At 38.8% G+C, this 24233-nt stretch overlaps 1 protein-coding gene across 4 annotated transcripts in view; it reads left to right on the top strand.

Moving 5' to 3' along the window:
• ppp1r13bb (protein phosphatase 1, regulatory subunit 13Bb) overlaps positions 1-23515 on the top strand; it is a 123281-nt gene extending 99766 nt beyond the window's left edge. For 3 of the 4 annotated variants that reach the window (XM_043697523.2, XM_043697522.2, XM_043697521.2), the window contains exons 10-17: positions 11583-11758; positions 12552-13080; positions 13239-13978; positions 15805-15942; positions 16069-16202; positions 18964-19130; positions 20024-20223; positions 22322-23515. In XM_043697523.2, coding sequence (XP_043553458.1) covers positions 11583-11758; positions 12552-13080; positions 13239-13978; positions 15805-15942; positions 16069-16202; positions 18964-19130; positions 20024-20223; positions 22322-22363 — 2126 coding nt within the window. In that variant the 3' untranslated portion in view covers positions 22364-23515. Of the gene's footprint in view, positions 1-5597; positions 5751-6113; positions 6228-11582; positions 11759-12551; positions 13081-13238; positions 13979-15804; positions 15943-16068; positions 16203-18963; positions 19131-20023; positions 20224-22321 lie in introns of all 4 variants that reach the window. The other variant, XM_087989807.1, reaches the window with a different exon arrangement.
• Positions 23516-24233: the final 718 nt, after the last annotated feature.

The following is a 24233-nucleotide window of genomic DNA, read 5'->3' as shown; positions in this document are numbered from 1 at the left end:
CATACGAGTAATCGACAAGGAGACGAAGGCAGGTGAGGACATGGCAACAACCATCATCATGAAAGAGGTAGTGTTGGGCAAGCTAATGGAACTAAAGGTAGATAAGTCTCCTGGTCCTGATAGTATTTATCCCAGGGTACTAAAAGAGATGGAGGGAGAAATAGCAAATACAATCGTGGTAATTTTCCAAAATTCATTGGCCTCTAAGGCAGTTTCAGCAGATTGGACAACAGCAAATGTGACACTGCTTTAAAAAAGGATGTAGACAAAAGATGAGGAATTATCAACTAGTTAGCTAACTTATGTAGTGGGCAAAATGCTTGAATCTATTATCAAGGAAGGAATAGCAAGACATCTAGATAGAAATTGTCCCATTGGGCAGATGCAGCATGCATTCATGAAAGGCAGGTCATTGTTTAACTAATCTACTTGAATTCTATGAAGACATTACGAGTATGGTGGACAACAGGACCCAGTAAATGTAGTGTATCTAGATTTTTTGAAAGGCATACAAAAAGGTACCAGACAAAAGGCTGCTGCATAAGATAAAGATGCATGGCATTACAGGTAATGTATTAGCATGGATAGAGGATTAGTTAACCAACAGGAAGCAAAGAGTGGGGATAAATGAGTGCTTTTCTAGTTGGGATGAATGACTAATGGTGTGCCTCAGGGATAAGTGTTGGGACTGCAATTATTCACAATTTACCTCAGTGATTTGGAGTTGGGGACCACATTTGGTGTGTCAAAGTTTGCAGATGACACTAAGATGAGTGGTCGAGCAAAGTGTGCAGAGGACTGTGAAACTTTGCAAAGGGACATATTTAAAGTGAGTGGGCAAAGGTCTTGCAGATGGAGTACAAAGTTAATAAATGTGAAAACATCCATTTTGGTAGGAATAACAGTAAAAAGGACTATTATTTGAATAGTAAAACGTTGCAGCACGCTGCTATGTAGATGGACCTGGATTTCCTTGTGCATGAGTTACAGAAGGTTGGTCTGCAGGTGCAACGGGTAATTAAGAAGGCAAATGGAATTTTGTTCTTCATTTGCTAAAGGGATTGAGTTTAAAAGCAGGGAAGTTATGTTGCAGCTGTATCAGGTGCTGGTGAGGCCACACCTGGAATATTGCATGCAGTTTTGTTCGCCTTACTTGAGAAAAGATTACTGCCCTTATAAAGGGTGCAGAAGAGGTTCAGCAGGTTGATTCTGGAGTAAAGGTGTTTGGCTTATGAAGGGAAACTGAGTAGACTGGGATTATATTCATGGGAATTTAGAAGAATGAGGGGGGATCTTATAGAAACATATAAAGTTATGAAGGAAATAGACAAGATAGTAGTAGAGAGGATGTTTCCACCAACAGGTAAAACTAAGGCAAGAGGGCATCGCCTCAAAGTTAGGGGGAGCAGATTGAGGACCGAATTGAAAAGGAACTTCTTCACCCAGAGGGTTGTGAATCTGTGGAATTCGACGCCAGTGAAGCAGTTGAGGCTTCTTTGTTAAATGTTTTTGCAACCAAAATAATTTTTTGAACAGTAGAAGAATTAAGGCTTATGGTGAAATATCAGGTAAGCGGAGCTGAGGCCATGAAAAGATCAGCCATTAATCTTATTAACTGGCGGACCAGGCTCAAAGGGCTAGATGGCCTACCCCTGCTCCTATTTCTTATGTCCTTATGTATTTACTTTCCTAATTTTTGAATCCCTTTTGTCATTTTGCACTTGATTTAGGTAATAATCCAGATATTACAACTTTTGAGGTCCTGTGTTTAATAATGTTCTTACTTCCTGACATTCCCCAAAGAGGATCTTTTGTCTACTGTTGTCTTTGTTGGTGCCAACATGGCCCACAACACTGGATCCTCTCTCTGCGCCTCCAGTAACCTTTCAAGTGACTTGAGATGTCTCTCACCTTGGCACCAGGTTAGCAACACACTATATGGGACTCTCGATCCTGCTCACAAAGTGTGCTACCTGTGCCCCTAATAATAGAATCCCCTATCACTATCACCTTTCTTTGTGCTGACTTCACTTAAATGGCTTCCTTGACATGGTGCAGTGATTAGTTTTACCACCCTCTTTGCAGACTGTTTCCTCATCCATACAGAGAGCAAGTACTCATACCTAATTAAAAACTGAAAGAACTGCGGATACTGTAAAACATCTACATTCTGCCTGCAAAAAAGTCCTGAGCTTCAGTAGGCTGCCACTTTTACCACACTGCCCTGTTCCCTGGTCAACGTCTCTGTCTCAGGCTTGCTGCAGTGCTCCAGCAAAGCTCAGCACAAGCTGGAAGAACAACATCTCATTTTCTGCTCGGGGACCCTGCAGTTCTGCAGACTCAATAATTGAGTTCAGTAATTTTAGGGCCTGAACTCACTCATGCCCTAGCCCACTACTACACACACCAGGCCTTGTTATCTCACAGTCTGCCATTACACACTACCATACCTATTGTTAGATGCTCTGTCTCTATTAACAGCTGATCACCCTCCCAGCCAGATTGTTATCGACTCCTTAGTCTGTTCAACTGTTCTTCACTCTTTTTCGGCTCGATCCCGATATATCGTTTATTCTGTAAACCGTCCACAAAACTCTATCATCTACATATAAACCAACACTCCAGTTACCATCAGTTCTGAGGAACGGTCAGCGGACCCAAAGCTTTAACTTCAATTTCACTTCGCAGATGCTGCCAGACCTGCTGAGCTTTTTCAGCAACAACTGCTTTTGTTTCTGAAGTATTTATACCTTTTGGGCGAAGTCAAGAGCTGACATTCCTCTAGTGCTACATTCAGGATTCCTCTACTTGCCTCGCATTTATCACACCTTTCTGTCCCTGGCCAGTAGTCAAACTTGTACTATTTGAGTTACAGGTTCCCCTTCAAGCCAAAGTCCATCCTGGCTTGGAATTATACCATAGTTCCTTCACTGTTATTGGGTCGTAATTCAGCAGCTCCCTAACTAACAGCATTATGTGTGTACCTACAATAAGTGGACTTCAACAATTCAAAAATATACTACTCTTTTACGGACTCCGGGCTAATAAGATAGTGGAATAAATTCCGACTTTGCCAGTGACCCTACGATGCCATGAATGAATTTTAGAAAAGTAAAAACATCAATGTATCTATTTCATTCTCACTTTGTAGTATAGAACCTCAAGCCTTTTGCTCAAGTGTAACTTTCATGGTGAAAATCTTACTTGGATTTAGCTTGTGGAATCTTATTATTCTAAATTGACAGTTTTAGAAACCACGCACTCTGAACTCAATTAGTCCCCACCTACTTAGGAAAAGAACAGGAAATGACATCAACCAGGGTAATCTAAATGTACAAATAGAAAGCGGGACATAACACCAGTGCTTTACTGGAGGCTGACTGATGATGTTACCTAGTATGGTGACGAAACATCTGAACACGAACCTTCCAGCTCAGTGAGCAAATTTGCATCCAGAACCTCAACCTGAGCTACAAATCTTCTCAAGACTCATTAGTTCTAATCATTTACAGATTCTACTCCTTTAAATTGTGGGTGACATGGTGCTCAGTGGTTAGCACAGCTGCCTACAGCACCACGGACCCCAGTTCAGTTAAAGCTTTGGGTTAATGTCTTTGTGGAGTTAGCTTGTACTCTCGTGTCTGCTTGGATTTTCTCCCACGTTTGCAAAGATTTGCAGGTTAGGTGGTTTGGCTGTGTTAAATTGTTTGTAGTGTCCAGGGTTAGGTGGATTAGCTATGGTAAGTGCTGGGTTACAACATTAGGATAGTGGGGTGGGATGCTCTTATGAGTGTTGGTGCAGACTTGATGGGTAACTGACCTTTGTCTTTAATGTAGGGATTCTAAGTCCAGGAATCCAGTATTGTAAAAAATAAGCTTTTTCTTTCTCATTTTAAATAGGTTGCGCTGATGTAGGGATTTAGAGGAGATACGAGAGCGTTATTAGAATAAGTGAAGAGTGAGAAATGAAATTAATATCAGCGTGACTTGGCTATTGACCTAAGATACTTTGCATTCATATCAGTTGGTTGTCCCCATCCCCTGTTTACTGGATGAAGGCATTCTGATCTGAAATAACACATCCCAAATCTTTTTCCCTACCAATCAGCAGGTCCAAAATCTGGCATAGTTTGAGGTTGCCAGATTTGAGAAAGTATACCTGTAGATTCATGTGTTGGTTAATGTGTTGTTTTTGATTACTAAACTGTATTTTATACTGGATTCTTTTGCATTCATACTGAAGAGCATTGATTTAGACTTGAATGCAAGGGCATCATTAAGAAGTTGAAGATGATATGAAAATTGACACTTGATGGTGAAAAAGAAAGCTGTAGACTGCAGGAAGATAACAATAGATTGGTCAGGTGGATAAAGACTGGGAAATGAAATTCAATTCAAAGAAAAGTGAGAACATCCATTTGAGGAGGGTTTTGAGGCAAAGGAATAAAAAATAGGTGTAGGATTTTGAAAATGTGCATCAGAGGAACTTTGAAATATGTCTTTGTATCCTTGTAGAACAGGTGGATATGATGGTTAAGAACCTATAACAAGATACACCCTATGCATCAAACAATAAAAGGAAGTAAGAGCAGGATATAGAGATTACATGAGCTCTGCAGAGAGCACTATTTAGACCACAGCTAGAACACTTTGTACAGTTCTGTTCACTTCATTGCAGGAAGGATGTGATCACAATGGAGAGACTACAGGGGAGAGTTAAGTGAATGCTGCCAGGAATGGAAATTTTTGGCTATTGAGAAAGGATTGGATAGGCTGCAGTTGTTTTCTTTGTACAGTGAGAACTGACGAGAGATTTATTCGATGTATATAAACTGCGAAAGATTTAAAGTAACTGGTACAAAGATTAGATGAAAGTTGACTAATTTTTAAGCAAGTTTTGGTCTGGAATTCACAGCCTGAAAGAGCAGTAAAGGCAGAAGAACTCTTACTTAAACTTGAAAAAAAAACGATTATGCAATTGTCAACTGGAATATATAATTAAATGGGATTTTTTAATGGCACTCAATGAGCTGAACAGCATCCTTCTGAAATTTTTCTGTGTGGCTGTTTAGTTTGAGAACAGATTGATACATGATCTTTCACTTCTGAGACTTGGAGTAAAATCCAACCCAAACTAATGTTACCTTCTATTACATGCATTTTGTACAAAATCAGTTTTACAATCCTTGAGGAAACAATACAAAATTGCTGACAATTTGGCACAATGTTGGAAGTTTTACTCAAGGGACTGAGGAGGAACTAATTTAGAAAATGGAATGTAATACACAGGTTTGAGCACAGGCACATTATTTGGGAAGAAAGTCAGAAGCTTTTTTCTAGATGGTGTTGTAAAAATCTATGGATTTTTTAGTGCTGAAATAGGAGAGAGTTTTTTTAGCATTGTTATACTTAAGCTTTTACTAGTAATTATTCAGTTCATATATTTATAGCACTCTAATTTGTGTTTATAATTGTAGTTTTTCAGACATCATTTAACCTTTCTCTTTTATATTCAATATATTCTCTTGTATCCTTGTACTTGACTTTTGTTTTACTGGGTCCTTCAATGACTCACTTTGCTTTGACTTGTTGGACAGAATCAGATGGCAGTTTGAAAAAATCTCCAGGAATTTGGAAAGTTTCAGATTTAGACATCATAGTGGATCCTGTTTTAACTTCTTCTACCTCTATAAAGTCTCCAGATCATAGTGTGATCTACCTGGCAACTTCTGTTCCTGACAAACTATATTGTGAGTCTATGGAACTGGTACTTAAAGAACATAATCTGTTGCATAATCTTTTGACTTACATGCAGCACTCTTTTCTGTTTGCCTAGAAATGACATTTGGAAATTACCTGGTTGCATTTAATAATTTGTCATAATAGCCGTAACAAGTTTGTTATGGATAAAGTAAATGTTATTTGTCACCTGATGTCAATGTAAATAAACATAATTGTAGAGTTGCATGTCAATGCTGTATGTATTAATTCACAAAATAATGAGTTACAACAGCCTAATCTTGTTTTAGGAAGCATTTAATATTTGAGTTTAAAATTTAAACGAATTAGTTCTACAGTTGTCCATTTTCTATTTTCTGTTCCATTATGCATAGATGAAATTCTTAGACACAAGCTGACCGGCTCCTGGATGGTGTCTAATATGGATGTTGGTCTTGTTTCTGGTTTATCCTTGCATTTAAAAAATTATGAAAGCAGATTCTTGGGCTGTACATCTTTACACAATTCTACTTTTCAAATTTCTGTAATTTTCTATAATTTTGAATACTGCAGTACTTTAATAATGCATCCATAACTAAAGCTGGCTTCCTGTTTGAGGATTTGTAATGTTTGTTTTGCTTAAGTCTTGTTTGTGCATGTGACTGTTACATGAAGCTTCCTAGATGATTGGTTTTTAAAGTACTATAAAACTGAAACCTTTTGCACACAATTAACTCCTTGAAATCAGTTTGTTCACAAATGTTTATAATAGCCTACCATTGGTTGTTATGGTTTCATGATGTAAAGTGTTACAAATTCCTTTTAGTGCTGTTCTGAATGCAGTGTGACAGTGATCTTACAAAGGGCATCATCTGGATTTGCATTTGTTCGTATGTGATACTAAATTACATTCTTGTTTAATTGCAATAGATTCATTTGTGACAGGAGTGAAGATAAGAGAGCTAAGATGTATGGAGATATTCATTGCACTGGGTTTTAGAGATGAAAAAGCAAAGATAGGCCACACATTTTGTTCCCCCCGATGATCCTTTTAGTGTTGAATAATCTTCAGTTATGTTACATGTTTCACGTATTCTGTTATTTGTCTTTTGATTCCCACTCACTTTTCTAAGTTGTCATAGTCTCTCAGTGTTAAATTAAAATCTTGTGAAAGCAAAAGATTTAGGTTCCAAATCCTGTACTTCAATTTTATACTTGTCAGAAAAATTGTTTTTCTTTCAAGGTCTGCTTCCAGAGACAAGATTGTGACACACTAATTTAATGCTTCTTAAACTAAAACTGTAGAAGTTAATTTTTAATTACAAAAATTCTTCCTAGTTTTACAGTCTTTATCAAATTGGATAGCAATCCCATCCAAATTAGAAAAAAGTTCATTAGTCAAAATAATAAGCTTGGTTCTCTTTGAATGATTTTTGTGATGACTACAGTGGTTCAGTTTTGTATTCTTGAATTCACCATAACTACTAGTTTTAAGTATTACTCTTCCCGTTGGGTAACTGTATTATGAACTATTGCACAGTGTATTACCATATAAACTGAACGTGTTTTGGCTTCCCCACATTGCATAGGAATATTTCTCTGAGTATCAATGATATATATATCAAGACAATCACAGCTTTGGTTGATGCTGATTTAGGTAATCTCAGCTCAAATGAGATCGCTGATAAGCCTTGCTATCCTTTGAGTGAGTGAAAAGGGGAAAAAATTGGCCAAATACCTACGTGTAATTGCTGTCTAATGGCATTCACTTCCCTGTCTTATTGGAATCACAAGATTGTTGCAAAGGCGGCCATTTGGCCCGTTGTGTCTGTGCCAGCTTTCGAAATGAGCATCTTTCTTGGTGTCATTCTCCTATCCTTTCTTTAACCTTGCGCACACACACTGCTCCTTTTCAGAGCACACAATCTAATTCCCCTCTGACTGCTTTGTACCTGTCTTCATTACACACTCAAGCAGAGCATTCAAGATTTGAACAACTCATTGTATGAAAATGTTTTTTCTGTAAATAACCTTTGTTTCTTTTATGAGTTACGTTAAAGCTGTGCCTCCTTGATCTTGACCTTTCACTAGTGGAAACATTTTCTCCCTATTTACTCTGTCCTGACCTTGAATGATTTCAGAAATATTTGTTGTCGCAATGGATAGAGTAGTGGTAGTTGTCCAACTCTCAGTGAAGAAGATTATCTCAGAATGCAATGGACCCTTAACCATACGGGCCAAGAAGTAGCAGATGAAGTTTAATTTAGATAAATTTGAGGTGTTGCATATTGTTAAGGCAAACCAGGGCAGAATTTATGCAGTTAATGCTAGGGCCCTGAGAAATGTTAAAACACAGAGACCGAGGGGTATAGGTGTATAGTTCCTTGGAAGTGGAGTCGCAGCTAGATAAGGTGGTGAAGGCTGCATTTGGGATGCTTGCCTTCATTGGTCAGAGCATTGAGTATAAGGGTTGGGATGGTCATGTTACAGCTGTACAGGATATTGGTGAGGCCACTTTTGGTGTACTGAGTACAGTTCTGGTCACCCTTCTACAGGAAGGGCGTTGTTAAACTTGAGGGTGCAGAAAAGATTTACAAGGTGTTGCTGGGATTGGAGGGTTTAATTTACAGGGAGCGAGTGCATAGGCTGTGGATTCTTTCTCGCAAATTTCAGAGCCTGAAGGGTGACTTTCTACAGTTTTATAAAGTCATGAGGGACATGGATAGGGTGAAAAGTCAAGACCTTTTTTTTTTGTAGGGTATGGGAGTCCAAAATTAAAAGGCGTACATTTAAGGTGAGTGGAAAGATTTAAAAAGCACCTGAGGGGTAACTTTTTCGCACACTGGTTGGTGTGTCTATGGAACAGTTGAAACTTTATTGCTGGAACAGCACAGCAGGTCAGGCAGCATCCAGGGAACAGGAGATTCCTGAAGAAGGGCCTGTGCCCGAAACGTCGAATCTCCTGTTCCCTGGATGCTGCCTGACCTGCTGTGCTGTTCCAGCAATAAAGTTTCAACTTTGATCTCCAGCATCTGCAGACCTCACTTTCTCCCCGTGTCTATGGAACAAACTGCAAGAGGAAATGGTGGATGCAGATACAATTACAACATTTCAAAGTTATTTGGATGGGTATATGAATAGGAAGGGTTTAGAGGGATATGGGCCAAATGATGGCAAATGGAACTAGGTCAGATTGGGATGTCTAGTCGCTGTGGATGAGTTGGTCCGAAGGGCCTGTTTCCATACTGTATGACTCTATAACTACATCTGCAAAAACATGGTCTTTGACTGCACTCCTTGAAATTTTGCAAAGTACGATTTTTCTCTGTCTGACAGGCACCATTCTGTTATGTGCCATTTCCTAGAAAGTAGCTAGTTGTCTATGCTGCTACTAAAATGTAGCCAACTTGGAGGGATGCAAGCAGTTCTGGATTAATGTGTTGCTCCTCTCATTTGAGTCACAAATGGAGACTCTTTGGACTGTGTCTGTGCCAACTGAAAAATAGCTAACAGATTAATCGCAGCTTGCATCTCTTTGTCTGTACCTTTGTAGGTTTTGACCATGTTATATACATGAGATAAAGGTGTCAGCGGCTAGGCCGATACCTAATTGGCTTTGAGGAGATGGTGGTGAGTTGCCTTCTTGAACTGCTGCAATGAATAAGCCCACAGTGCTGTTAGGAAAGTATTCCAGGAGTTTGTCTCAGCAACAGTGAAAGAAGTTTTGAGAGGAATTTTCAGGTAGTGGTGTTTCCATATATCTGCTCTCCTTATCCTTTCAGGTGTTAGAGGCTGAGTGTTTGGAAGATGCTGTTGAAGGAACCTTGGTGAGTTTCAGTAGGTTTGACATCTTGTGTTCTCTTTAAATTTGTTGAGGATTTCTTTCTCTACCACCCTTTTGGGTAGTAAATTCCAGATCCTCACCACCTTCTAATGAAAGAATTACTCCTCAATTCCCCTCTAATCCAACCACCAGTTTGTTTGGTGTTTATGCCCCTGTTTGTTGACGTCTCTGCTAACATCAATAGTTCCTTCCTATCCAATGTATCTAGGCATCTCATGGTTTTGTACACCTCAATGGAATATTCCCTTAGCTTCTTTGTTCCAAGGGAAACAAACTCAGTCTATTCAATGCTATTTTATCACTAAAATACTACTTTGTTAGTTATGTTCTTCTAAATCTCCTCTTATACGCTTTCAGTGTGATCTTCACCTGCTGTAATCAAGTGACCAGAACTATATGCAGTACTGTAGCTGTAGTTTAAATCATGCTGGCCTAAACATCCTGCCCTTATGCTCCAGGTTGTGGCCAACGTACGAAAATATCCCCTATGCTTTGTTGACTGCCTTATCTACCTATTCTGCTACCTCAGAGATCTATAGAGATTCAGTAGGATCCCTCTCTTTCACTACACTTGATAAAAGCCTACTATTTAATGTGTATTACCTTGCTGTGTTTGTTCTTACCAAATGCATTGCCTCATTTTTCTGGACAGAATTCCATTTACCACTTTTTTTTTTCCCACTTTTTTAGTCCTTTGATATCTTCCTCCAGATTACAGTTTTTCCTCCTTGATGATGTCCTTACATTTTAGTCTCAATTGCTGATATGTGTGCTGTGAACAGTTAGGGAATGAGGACTGAGTTCAGTAGAATCCCACTGAAATCAACTTTCCATTCTCAAAGTTACCCTTTTATCATTAATCCTTTGCTTCCGGTCAGTTAGCCAGTTTTGGATCCAACTTGTTCATTTCTCTTGGGTTTCATACTTTGCGTACTGGTAGAAAAATAACAGCATTTCAAAAGCCTTGATAAAATCAGAGGACCATCTCAAGCACCTTATCAACACTCCTTGTTAACACCTAAAAATAATTTCAGTCAAGTTAATCACTACCTCCCCTTAACAAATTTGTGCTGTCCTTTGCTATCTGTGTATCTCTAAATGACTATTTATACCTTATCTCAGAATTTTTTCCAATAACTTGCACACTATTGAGAAAGCATAAATACTTAGGCTATTTGTTACTCTAATTTTATAGAACAGTACAAGGTTAGCAGTCCTGCAGTCGTCCAGTGCCATACCTGTGGCTCAAGAGGATTGGAAAATGGTGGTTAAAACATCGACATTTTGCCATGCTTCCCTAATAACCTAGAAGACATTTCATCTGGGGTTGGTGAATTGTCTACATTCAAGAATGCTAAGCATCTTAAATATAAGGAGGGATCGTTATCCCTTATAATATTTCATACGTTTTAACTGAAATAACTACTTTGTCCATCTGAGAAATTTATTAATGAAGACCCTATAACTGCAAAATTCTACATTATTTTGAAATGCTGACCCATCCAGCCAATTGAAGGTTAAACCAATACTTAGGAAAAGAAAGTGCCCTTTATGTTGGTGTGATATATGTTGTGTGACAACTGATATTTAACATTGGTATTTAAAGCATCATTGTTTTTATGTCCATTGAGTGGATCATGGTGATGGCAAACCACCTGCTGTCCAAAATTGCTAATAAAACAGCTCGGGATAAAGCAACAGGCAGTGTGCCAAGGACCTGCTTCAGGAAGAAGACATGTGATATTAAGTAAATGTTGATTCAATATCTAATTAATAGTTTGTAACTAAACTCAACTATATCCATGTTTCATATACATTACTAGTATTAGGAAAGTGTCCTCAAAATGGCTGCAATGATTGTGCGTGAACAATAGTTGGCGTATTCTCTCCCTACCTGCCCAAACTAAAGTGACCGATTGGAAACTAACCAGCTGTGATAAATTTAATTAAAATAATTACTGTTTGGATCTCTTTAGAATAGATTTATTAAATGTTTTATGAGTTTTAATTTCCTAATTAGGTCATGATGGAAATTGGCCAACACTCCCACAGGGCTCTGCTACTACAGGGAAATCACCTACAACAACAAACAATGACTGGAAGGAATCCAACATGGATACAGTTTTGAAACCAGGTGCTGGATCAAGTCAGACCCTGTCCACTTCCTCAACCGTTTCAAACAATGAGAAAATGGTGGTAGGTTTTGGCAGTATTTCAAAGTGGTCTCTGATGTTTTAATATTAAGGCATTTTTTTCCCTATTTGATTTCAACAAACTGATTTTGAGGTTTAATTAGCTTCTCCAGGGCATGAACATTTATTTTGTACTGAATCCAAAGCATTTAAAATAAAATGTAAATGTTTTTGTTTCTTAATTTATATAAATACAGTAAAAGTTTTTCTGTGAGACTGAGACTAGTTTAGGCATGTTATAGTCTACCTGACTGAATACTGAATTCACATTACTTCTGCCCTTTTGTTGGACAACAGCTATTAGTAATTCTGTTTTCCTATATGCACGTTTTTTAGGCAAATCTTCCGTTCCTTTGCTTGTGCACACTTGATCCCTTTTGTCATTTAATTTCCTGTCTTCTGCTCTTTCACAGACCTTCCATTTGCACCTTCCTCTTCTACCATCATCCCTCTTCCCCCCCCCCTCCCCCCACCCTGTGCCCCACACACACATGCATACACTCTTTCTTTCTCTCTCAACGTTTCCTGCCTTATTTTTAGACAGTTGGATCTCTAAACATTCTTAGTTCTGACAAAGATTCAGCGACTTGAAAATGTAAACTTAGATGCTGTCATACCTGTTGAGTACATCTGGCGTTTCTGTCTTTATTTTAGGTTTCCAATATTCACTGTATTTTACTTATGGAGTGTCTAGCTTTTTCAAACTGGCCAACAGTTAAATATTGTTGAGGTATATCTTAGTTTTAGAGATTATAAATCTGAAATGACTCTATTTAATAATATCTTATTTAATTTAGGGTATTGAATCTGGAAAAGTACCATCATCTGTGCCCAGTGCAATAAAGCAGCTGCCTCAATCATATGGACCTCACTCAAAATCTTCCCTCATGACAATTGGTTCTACAAATTCTCTGGAAAGAATGAAAGAGGGCACTCAGTCTCGGCCTAGTATGGGTTCAATCTCTAATATTACTTCAGCAAATTGGCAGAGAGCTATCCAGCCTTCGCAACCTACAAGCACTTCATTTCAAGTTAGTGCCTCGCAACAGATTCAGCAAAGAATTACTGTGCCTCCAAGTCCTACTTATCAGCCAGCTGCTTCACCACTGTTTTCTGCTGTAGATAGCAGACCTGATCCCCCACTGGCTGTGGCTGTAAGGCCATTCTTGACTGACAAAGGTTCTAGGCCTCAGTCTCCACGCAAAGGGCCTCAAACCGTGAATTCCAGTTCGATTTATTCAATGTATCTTCAGCAATCTACTCCACCAAAGAACTACCAACAGGCTACATACAATACCCTAAACAAAACACATACTGTTAAAGCAAGTAAGTAGCTTAATTTTAATGCCTTTGATTAAACATCTAATAATTTAGTTTTTCTAAGACTGTGTCAATAGTCAAGGTTAATTATTCTGTTTAGTTTAGTATAGTAAAGCATAATTATTACTTTTGGGTCAATAAAGAGATTTCTTTTCCCTTTCCAGTGTATGGGAAGCCAGTATTGTCATCTGGATCAGGTTCGGCTTCACCATCTCCTTTGCCTTTTACTCATACTCAGCCTTTCCAAAGTTCTCAATCGCAGACCAGTGGTGAAAACCAAACTACTAATGAAAAGGATTTAGAACATGAGAACTTGCCACCCACCAATTCAAATGTTGAAAACATACCACGTCCTCTGAGTCCTACGAAATTATTGCCAATTGTGCACTCACCATTAAGGTATCAAAGTGATGCTGATCTTGAAGCTCTAAGGAAAAAACTGGCACATGCACCAAGACCTCTGAAGAAACGCAGTTCTATAACTGAGCCAGAAGGCCCAAGTGGACCAAATATACAGAAGTTGCTGTATCAGCGTTTTAATACACTAGCTGGGGGTATGGATAACATGCCATTTTATCTCCCTAATAACCAACAGGACTATGTGGGTGCTTTAGCCGACGTTGATAATGGTAATGCCAGCCTCGTAGAATCTGGTTCTGTGCAGCCTGAACCAACAACACAGCCTGAAGTTCAACCATCATCCGATGCCAATGATAACCAGCTGCCTTCTCCTAAACATTCTGACTTGATTCAGACAGATAACAATGAGATACCTGCCACAATAGAGGACAATAACAATAATCCTGCTGTTGTTCAAACAGAACAATTGCCAAGTCCTGTGCCAGAAATCATATCACCAGAGGGAGATGTTCCCCCACCACCTGCTGTGCCACTGCAGCATCCTGTAAGTTTTGTGTTGTACCTGGAATAAAGTATAAACAAAGGATAATGTCAATAGAATCAATGAGCATTTGTTTAAAGCTGTGTTTCAAGAGACAAAATAACATAGTGAATTATGATGTCCAATAAGTAGTTACTTTAGCCCCTCGGCCCTGTGTATTTAATTACATCATTGCTAATCTGGAACCTAACTCCAAATACAGATAAAATCTTAGATTTTAAATCCAATTCAGAATTATGGATGTAAATCTGATTTTGATCAAAAATGTTCTCTGATGAATTTGGATGGTATTAGCTGAATATGTGCTCATTGAACAATTCTGTCCCTAATTTTGTATTAAACTGAGAATCTCTTTTGGCTTTCATGTGAGTCTGATGTGAGAAGTAGAATTGATGTAGCAGAGGAAATATTTTTAGTTTGGGTAAGGACAGAGCAAGGCTTCATTTGCATCATATCATGTAATATTGATAATCTCTTTCAAAGGTTTTGTCAAAAATATTTGCTATCTTCATTGCTTTTAAAGAAAATGTTACTGAAATTTGTCTCTGAAGTCAAATGTTTCTTCTGCGTGACGGTTTTTGATGTAGTAAGATGATTTGAACTGAGACAGATCATAATATTGATATTTAGAGATTACACAAAAGTAAAAGGTTTGACAACCGAAGGAAGAATCAGAAAAGATTAGAAGAATAGATTCAGGAAATTGCCAGATAAATGGCCAATACAGTTTATTTTGAAATTGATAAAGTTCTAATACATAAACAAACTATTTGACTTAATCAACCAATGTCAACACTTATCTAGCATTTGATTAAATAATAGTAGTTTTATTTACTGCATCACATCATCTTTTTTTTTTACCCACTTGGCCAATCTCTCCTTGTATATTAATCAACTTTCTACCCAACTATTAATTCTAAAAATGTATTCAATAGCTTTATAACTCTAAATTTGTCTTGCTCTGTCCATACAATGCTGTCTTCAAGTTGTATCTCGATATATCTTTAGCATTATATATCATGGCTTGTGATAAAGTCGAGAATTTAATTAGCTTTGTCTACAACTGTAACAGTCTGAGATGCTACGTATAATGCGCTGTAAACCTACAACTTCAATCCATTGATTCATATTCCATTTGTTTGCAAGGAACAGGTCCCTGGATCTGAATGTAGTTCTTGTGGGCAACTGTAAATGAGCCATGTTATGAGCTTAATTGATTTTAAATTGGTTGTTAATGTGTCGAGTAGAAGTCCGATTCTATATTCTTCTGTTTTTCCTGACAAATGCAAGATGAAAAGTGTCAGCTCTTTTCTCAGTGATTTTCATTCCTTTTCCTCTTTTATTCCTCTGTCCTAATGTAGAAAGTGATTAATTAAAATCTTCTAGTCTTCCATTGTTGCTATTAATAAGTTAGTAGTGATTAACCTCTCATTTTGTGATCCATCATTCTCACAATTAACTTCGATCAATATTACAAGCTCTTTGTATATCTTGTTGATCCAACTATTTTGACATCATCGCTAACACTTCTACATCTACATAACTCTACTGTATGGCAGATGTTGTCATGCACCAATATGATTTCTTCTTAACCGTTCTATCTCTCCTACATGTATTCGGTGTAGTGAAGTTTAGGGCCAAAAAAAAAAGCAGTGACTGAATATGTATACTCAATGGAAAAGTATTGGCGTAGAGGGACAAAGTTATTAGGGCTTCACAGATGCAATTCATTGGAAGTGACCATTATGCACACTCTTACTAGCCATGGGAAAAATGACTTTTTGTTGTGATAATTATTGTTTTCTTTTAACTTCACACTATTACCTCAGATCAAACGTACAAATTTGAAAAAACCTGATTCAGAAAGGACAGGTTGTGGGATGCGGGTAAAATTCGATCCTCTTGCTTTACTCCTGGATGCTTCTTTAGAAGGAGAATTTGATCTTGTTCAGCGCATCATTTATGAGGTGACTTTTCAACTTTTTAAAAAATATTGTCATTTGTTACACACTGTACTTGAAATCCCTAGACAACAGAATATGATGTTTCTTAATATGTGTAGCCTTCAATTTATTTTTCTCTGTTTTGGCCAGGTTAATGATCCCAGTAGACCTAATGATGAAGGGATTACACCGTTACATAATGCAGTATGTGCTGGTCACCATCACATTGTGAAATTCCTTGTTGATTTTGGTGTAAATGCAAACGCAGCAGACAGTGATGGATGGTAAGCTTGAGAGATATTCTGATGTGAAAATTCATTGAAGTATAGTGTATAAATAATTAAAGCTGATTAAATCTTGTCTTCCATCCAACTGGTAAAGTTATCTTTATTGTATCCTACATTGTGAAATTTTACAACAAGGTCATCTAAACTAGACTTATTTTTAATCTTTGATTTCTTTCCTTTTTCTCCTTCTCCTTCTCCTCCTCCTTTTCCTCCTCCTTCTCCTTCTCCTTCTCCTTCTCCTTCTCCTTCTCCTTCTCCTTCTCCTTCTCCTTCTCCTTCTCCTCCTTCTCCTTCTTCTCCTCCTTCCCCTTCCCTTCCCCCTTCCCCCTCTCCCCTTCCCCCTCTCCCCTTCCCCCTCTCCCCTTCCCCCTCTCCCCTTCCCCCTCTCCCCTTCCCCCTCTCCCCTTCCCCCTCTCCCCTTCCCCCTCTCCCCTTCCCCCTCTCCCCTTCCCCCTCTCCCCTTCCCCCTCTCCCCTTCCCCCTCTCCCCTTCCCCCTCTCCCCTTCCCCCTGCCCCCCTTCCCCCTGCCCCCCTTCCCCCTGCCCCCCTTCCCCCTGCCCCCCTTCCCCCTGCCCCCCTTCCCCCTGCCCCCCTTCCCCCTGCCCCCCTTCCCCCTGCCCCCCTTCCCCCTGCCCCCCTTCCCCCTGCCCCCCTTCCCCCTGCCCCCCTTCCCCCTGCCCCCCTTCCCCCTGCCCCCCTTCCCCCTGCCCCCCTTCCCCCTGCCCCCCTTCCCCCTGCCCCCCTTCCCCCTCTCCCCTTCCCCCTGCCCCCCTCTCCCCCCCCCCCCCTTCCCCCTTCCTTTCCCTTTCCCTTTCCCCCCTCATTTTCTCACCACATGGTCTTCAGGTACGTCCACTTCATACATACACTTCTCACACTTCATAGCATGATCATTGAAACTTTTTTTTCCTCTTTCTGGAAAGATTAGAATGAGGGACACAGTTTAATAATAAAATATTTAGGCAAAAGGTCATGGACTGATTTCTACATTATTTCATTTTACTCAAAAATATTAACTATGAACGTGGAAGCTGGAAGTCTGAAACAAAGTGCCCAAAGAAACACAACTGGCCTGCATCTGGCAAAGGGCCACTGGGCTCAAAACGTTAACTGTATAGATGCTGCCAGACGTGCTGAGTATCTCCAACACCTTGTTGAATGTTTTGGAGTGGTTGAAATCTCTGCATGTTTTTGGGTGTAATAGTGCAGCCTGAGATTTTCACTTTAGTGTCATCACGTGCGGCCTCCCACTCCACAAACATTTTTTCACCTCACTGTTTCCCTGCCAGACCTTGTCATTCACTGCTTCCTTCTCCTGAACTCCCTCCCAGTTGCTGCTTCACTGCCTGACTCTCCTGATCGTAATTTCCATCCCTTCCACTCAACACTTTCTACTTTGAGTTCCTGTTTGCTGCTTCCGTCTGCCAAATCCTCCCACTCATTGCCTTCTTCTCATGAATCTTTTGCCTCACCCCTTCCCTGCCTTACCCTTCCAGTTGCCGCTATCCTAGCCACCACTTCCAATGTCTGCAGAAGTCCCTTCTCAAATGAAGGAACCCAAGAGACTCCACTGTAATGACAAGGGCTTCTTTCTAAGTATTTTGCTGGATGCAACCAGTGAGAAGGACAAAGGCCACAGTGATTGTAGCTGATTTCCATCAACATGTGGGCGGCACGGTGGCACAGTGGTTAGCACTGCTGCCTCACAGCGCCAGAGACCCTGGTTCAATTCCCGCCTCAGGCGACTGACTGTGTGGAGTTTGCACGTTCTCCCTGTGCCTGCGTGGGTTTCCTCCGGGTGCTCCGGTTTCCTCCCACAGTCCAAAGATGTGCAGGTCAGGTGAATTGGCCATGCTAAATTCCCCGTAGTGTTAGGTAAAGGGTAAATGTAGGGGTATGGGTGGGTTACGCTTCGGCGGGTCAGTGTGGACTTGTTGGGCCGAAGGGCCTATTTCCACACTGTAATGTAATGTAATCTAATCTAATCTAATCTAATGTTTCCCAATATAGGTTTTTTTGTTATGTTCCAGATCCTTCTTGTTATTCAGTATTCAAGGCTTGCTTGTAAAATTATTATTTGCTTTTCCAGTCAAATATACATTCCATTGCATTGACTAGTTCAATAAATTCCAAAATCTGCAGGATAGGATAAATAGACAAAGTCTTTTACCTGTGATCTGGGGGGGGGGGGGGTCCAGAACTAGAGCACGTGGGTTTAGGGTGAGAGGGGAAAGATATGAAAGAGACCTAAGGGGCAACTTCTTTCACACACATGCATGGAATGAGCTGTCAGAGGAAGTGGTGAAGGCTGGTACAATTGCAAGATTTAAAAGGCATTTGGATGGGTATATGATTAGGAAGGGTTTGGAAGGATATGGGCTGGGTGCTGGCAGGTGGGATTAGATTAGGTTGGGATATCTGGTCAGCATGGATGGGTAAGACCGAAGGGTGCTGTACATCTCTATGACTATATGACTCAAATTATATTATTGCTTTATTATAATTAACTTAAATTCAGCCTAGTTTCTGTTGACCCCAGTTCTAATTTAGAGTATTGAATCATTTTCTAGCCACCAGTTCCAAAACTAGTTTATTTACCCAACCATCCCTGGAAGTCTAAGGTCAAATTATGTACAAAATGTATTTTTAGAAAAGGTTATTTAGTCAAAAGTCAGTGGTCATCTTTTACACAAGATCTCATAACCTATCTGAGTAGTTTTTGGTCTGGAAGTTGTCAATCGTATTACTTTCTTCTTAGGACACCGTTACACTGCGCTGCGTCCTGCAATAGCGTTCAACTCTGTAAACTGCTTGTGGAATCCGGTGCTGCTATTTTTGCCACAACTATCAGCGATGTTGAAACAGCAGCAGATAAATGTGAGGAGATGGAAGAAGGCTTTGTACAGTGCTCACAGTTTCTTTATGGCAAGTATTTAACTTTATCACTTTTTGTTCACATGTCTAGCCCCTCTTTCTGTAGCTGATAAAATAAATTAAGCAGTAATTAATGGCCTCTTTATTAAGTTTCTCTGTCATAGTTAAATATTCTATCTCCACTAACCATATATTGATTCACATATATCTCTCTTTGGTGATATTCAGTCTCTGTTTAGTGTTTGTCTCTCAAGCTTGCTGTAGTGAGGATATCATCACTTAAGGACATTTGTCTGATGAACAAATACACTCAAAATATCCCTGCAGTTGTTCCTTTCATTTTTGAATAATTTATGTAATACAAAATTGTAAATGAGTGTATCACTGTGAGTATCCATAAAAATGAAGACTTAACTCTAAGATCGTGGTCATTTTAACCTACTGTTTCTTGCAGTTTGAATTGATTCCTCAAGCAGAAGATTAGGTTTTGGACTGGAGATGATTTGCTACTTGAACAAGCTTAATTTTCTCAGGCTACTGATGGATTCCTAATTGACAGCAAAGCTTTTATTTATTCTTAAGAAGGGAGAAGCAGATTTTATTAAAAATACACATTTCTGCTGCCGTCTACTTTAGATCATAGAATAGCATTCATTTGCACTTAAATTCAGAAGTAGTGTTCTCTTAACTGTAAAACAGAGCAATGTATGATAGTGAGTAGTCTGAGAGGATACTTGATGTTTTTAAAAATCTAATTTTACGTTATTGTTACAGTGATAAATTATCTTTAAATACTTGCAGTAAAAGCTATATATGTTTGAATGCCCATTTTTTGAGTGTGAAAAGCATGTGTTTGATCTTCTAAGCATCTTATAAAGCCCATGTTTTGTACAGTGACTAGCAATATGTCTGAGGTAATGAGAATTATTTTCAATCCACAATAGGAGTACAAGAAAAAATGGGTGTCATGAACAAAGGTGTAGTTTATGCTTTGTGGGACTATGAGGCCAAGAATAGTGATGAATTATCGTTCCATGAAGGCGATCCTCTGACAATCGTGAGGCGTAAAGATGACAATGAAACAGATTGGTGGTGGGCTCGTTTGAATGACAAAGAAGGCTATGTTCCTCGCAATCTGTTAGGGGTAAATATAATCCATGTTTCTGTAAAGTTATTATTTTTTCAAGAAGCTATAACAAAATAAAAATAACTGATACAGGTAACAGCTGGCAGGGGCTATTGAAGTGAGAAGACCCTACCAAATGTGGAATTACTGTCACGACCCCATGTTGGCAACACTCCTTTAAGAATATTGTACGGTGGTGTGACTAGCTTAGATTAGATTACATACAGTGTGGAAACAGGCCCTTCGGCTCAGCAAGTCCACACTGACCTGCCGAAGCGCACCCACCCAGACCCATTCCCCTGCACCTAACACTACAGGCAATTTAGCATGGCCAGTTCACCTAACCTGCACATTTTTGGATTGTGGGAGGAAACCCACACAGACACAGGGAGAATGTGCAAACTCCACACAGTCAGTCGCCTGAGGCGGGAATTGAACCCGGCTCTCTGGCGCTGTGAGGCAGCAGTGCTAACTACTGTGCCACAGTGCCGCCTTGAAAGTGGTTTTAATTCTGTTTGTTTTAATCATGTCTGTATTAATCGTGTCTGTAACTACTTGTATTTTACTATTTGTATTTTGGTGGATCGGGGTATCATTGTATGTCATGGGGGAAGGCTTAAATGCTGCACATTCCAAGAATTCATAAATAATTCTAACAGCTAAGCAGATCAGCAGCTAAAGAGACTGGGAGAGTGTAAATGATTAAGTTGGGGACCAGTCCCAGAAAGCAAATGTTAACATAAAGGATGAGCAGCATAATTACGGGAATTTTTTTTTATCAACAACTGATGTACCATTGAATTTTACACATTAGTTATTGATTTCCATGTGCTACTGATTCATGTGGTTCATTCATTTTCATAGTGCAAATTGTATTTTAGAATAATTCAGCTCAATTGCTACATATCATAATTGTGGCAAAGGAAGATATTATGTATATAATTGCAATGATATTGACCAACCTTTCATTTTTCAAAACTGCTGATTTAGAGGTGGTCGAGAAATGGATGTTAAGTACAAGATGTAAAATGACAGCATCTAGTTTTCCTCTATAATGTTAATTCATGATACGATTATTACTATGTATGCTGTGTAAAGCTGATAGGAGATTATAGTTGTAGGATGAAATGAGGAAAACTGGGACTTGCTGTACTTATACTCTTTGCCATTCTTCAAATGATGAATATGGATCCGATAAAATTCAGGTTATTGATAGCACTTTGGACAAATACTATTGGGGTTAGGTAATGACAACTTATTACTGAGAAGAACATCTGAGTATCTAAGAAGATTTAGTGGCTATAACTATATAAGAAGTTCCACCTACTTTTTCTCAGATCATTTATATCAATAGTTTAGTGACTTCACATACTTCGTCTTCTCGTTGAGGGCAAGACTACATAGGCTATTGCAGTATCAATCCTAAATTAAATAAAAGCATTTAAAAAGCACTGAGATATGTATTTAAGGCACAAAGGTGATAGACTGTGAGGTTTCTGCTGTGCTGTAAATTTATCCTTCTCATCAGAATTCTGATTTGAAATGGAGGAGGTTGATTAATATGTTTGAATACATTTGGCCTTGTTTTTGACAGTAATGGTCACAAGATGGATTTAGGTGAGGGTATTTTTTTTTAAAATTGCTCAAAATGGAGGAAAAAACTTTAAAGTTTCCAATCTTAAGTTCAAACCTCTGTATAGTCTCACATTTCCCTATCTCTTTCCAGAATCAAAACTCTCCAAGCTGTGGTCCTTCAGCTTTGGATTTGTGCTTCATTCACTTTTATCTGTCTGTATTTCTTTGCTGTATGGGTCCTAAATTAAGAAATTTCTTTCTAAACCTATATTTCTACCTCTCTTCTTTTCTAAGGTCTTCTTAAGTTGTCTCTTTGACCAAGCTTTTAGTCACCTAATATCTTTTTTGCTTTGAGTCAATCTCTTTTGTTGTCATCTCCTGTCATTATCCTACATTGCCAGATCCAGAGCAGTATTAATATTGATTATAGCAACATTCATAGCTCAGATTGTCTTAACCTGCAGCTGAAGAAGAGAATACAATTATATGGAAAGTGTAATATTATTACCTTCTAACGTCTCTTATTTTTATTTTGTTACAGTTGTACCCTAGAATAAAGCCTCGGCAGCGATCTCTGGCTTAGGAATATTGGCGAGCTCTTATAATCAGAATCTGGAACAGACACAATGGAAGTGCTCCCCACCCAGAAGAGGAAATAGATATTTACGTGCTGTAATTTGGATATGCAGTAGTTCATGGTGCTTTTTCTCTGAACAAAGTCACATTGCTACATCTAAAGAACACACGTGTGTACTCCAGCACAACCTTATTGTGCATTCAAACGTGCACATATGCACGCACATTTAGACCTGAACAGTCTCACTACAATGTGCACAAACAGGCCTGCACATTTCTCTGTCTCTCTCTCTCTCTCTCACACACACACAGTCACTCATGCACACACTTAAACACACACAAAACAGAGGAAGTGGTGTTATTTGAAAACCACTTGACCTCAGTATTGTTAGTATGTGGCATGCTTGGCTGGCAGTGGTGATACGGGAAATGTTTTAATGCAATTTTTGTTGGTTTCAAGGAGGAAGTTATAATGATTTATTGAAAGGTAATGTGGATGGTCTAGCAGAGTTTGATTTGGTATTGTGATAATTAAAGCTGTTAAAGGATTATAAAAAATTATGCTTGGACATGAAAAATTTAAGTAACATAGTAATGCTGCAAGTGTGGGATGACCAAGGATTTTAGTAAGACAAGGTGCACTGTCTGAGTTGCTTGAAGTGAAGTGTATGTGATTAATGGAGCAGTGGACGTGCGAATGAGCAGAGGATATTGTCATCTATTAATCTGTGTATTTTATGGAAATGATGCAATAACTTTCACCACACTTTGGTGCAAAACACTACAGCACTTCATTAAAATAAGTATTCAAGTATATTTCTATATTGAAGAATCCTTCATTTATTTTTTTCCAATTACATTTTTCTTTTTGAAATAATTCTAGGTGAACATTCTAACAAATGATAAGTTTATACATGTAACAAAACAATCTTTGGCTTGTTTACCATGTTTCATATCTAACCTTTTCCTAACAAGCAGTTCTGTTAACTGAGCACAGGGTAGTATTGAATGTAAATATTGTGATGTATAAGATAACAGTGGGCTATATTATGTATGACTAAGTGACTGAACTGTAACTTTTTCATAGCTGATAGTACTACACTGCTTAACAAAAGTGTTATGTAAACGTAAACAATAAAATACAATGGCATGAACAAAGGCATTTTGCAAATTACATTAATTCTATCTAATCAATGATCAGAATTCTAAGACTATTTCAATTTATAATGACTGGCCAGAAACCAGTGTTTCATTGGAAGCCTGGGAGGTGTGGTGAAGTATGTATTCTTTCCTTTGTTCCTTATTCTCTCTCAAAATCAAATTAACTGTCAGTAAATGTCTGTGAATTATTTTACATGTAATGGTAAACTAGCAGGCAAAATAACAAACTGATGATCTGTGGAAAAATTCCAGTTCTTCCAAGGATAACCGCCCTTCATGTTTTTAGTCAAGTATCATGCTTTTCTTTCATCGCAACAGCTCTGGGCCAATGTAGTTTATCTTGCATTGTTGAGTAGCCATCAGCACAGATCACTTAACCATATTGATACCCTCATAATTAATAAAACTTATTTATTAAAGGGTCGACTCTTAACTGGCCTTTTGAAATAGCCTAATTACTATAGAAACATGTAGTATGTGTACATTCACATTACATATCCCTGTAGTGGTTGAAGAAGGTGCAATTGGAGGTTTAAAAAAAACGCTGGTCTTGCCCACGACTCTGATCCTAGGAATGATTTTTTTAGAACTTGGCAACATCTTGCTATTCAGAGCTCTTTGGCCTAGAGTTTTTGAGTAGGGAAAAATAAATAAAAAACATTCCCTTCCAAGTTCTTTTAAGACATGGAACAGTGTTTTTCCTGAACTCCAAGACA

This window comes from Chiloscyllium plagiosum, unplaced genomic scaffold (assembly GCF_037043375.1).
Source record: "Chiloscyllium plagiosum isolate Xiang-an unplaced genomic scaffold, Cpla_swu_hap1 HiC_scaffold_8, whole genome shotgun sequence".
Lineage (NCBI taxonomy): Eukaryota > Metazoa > Chordata > Chondrichthyes > Orectolobiformes > Hemiscylliidae > Chiloscyllium > Chiloscyllium plagiosum.
This window is presented reverse-complemented; position numbering and strand designations above follow the sequence as displayed.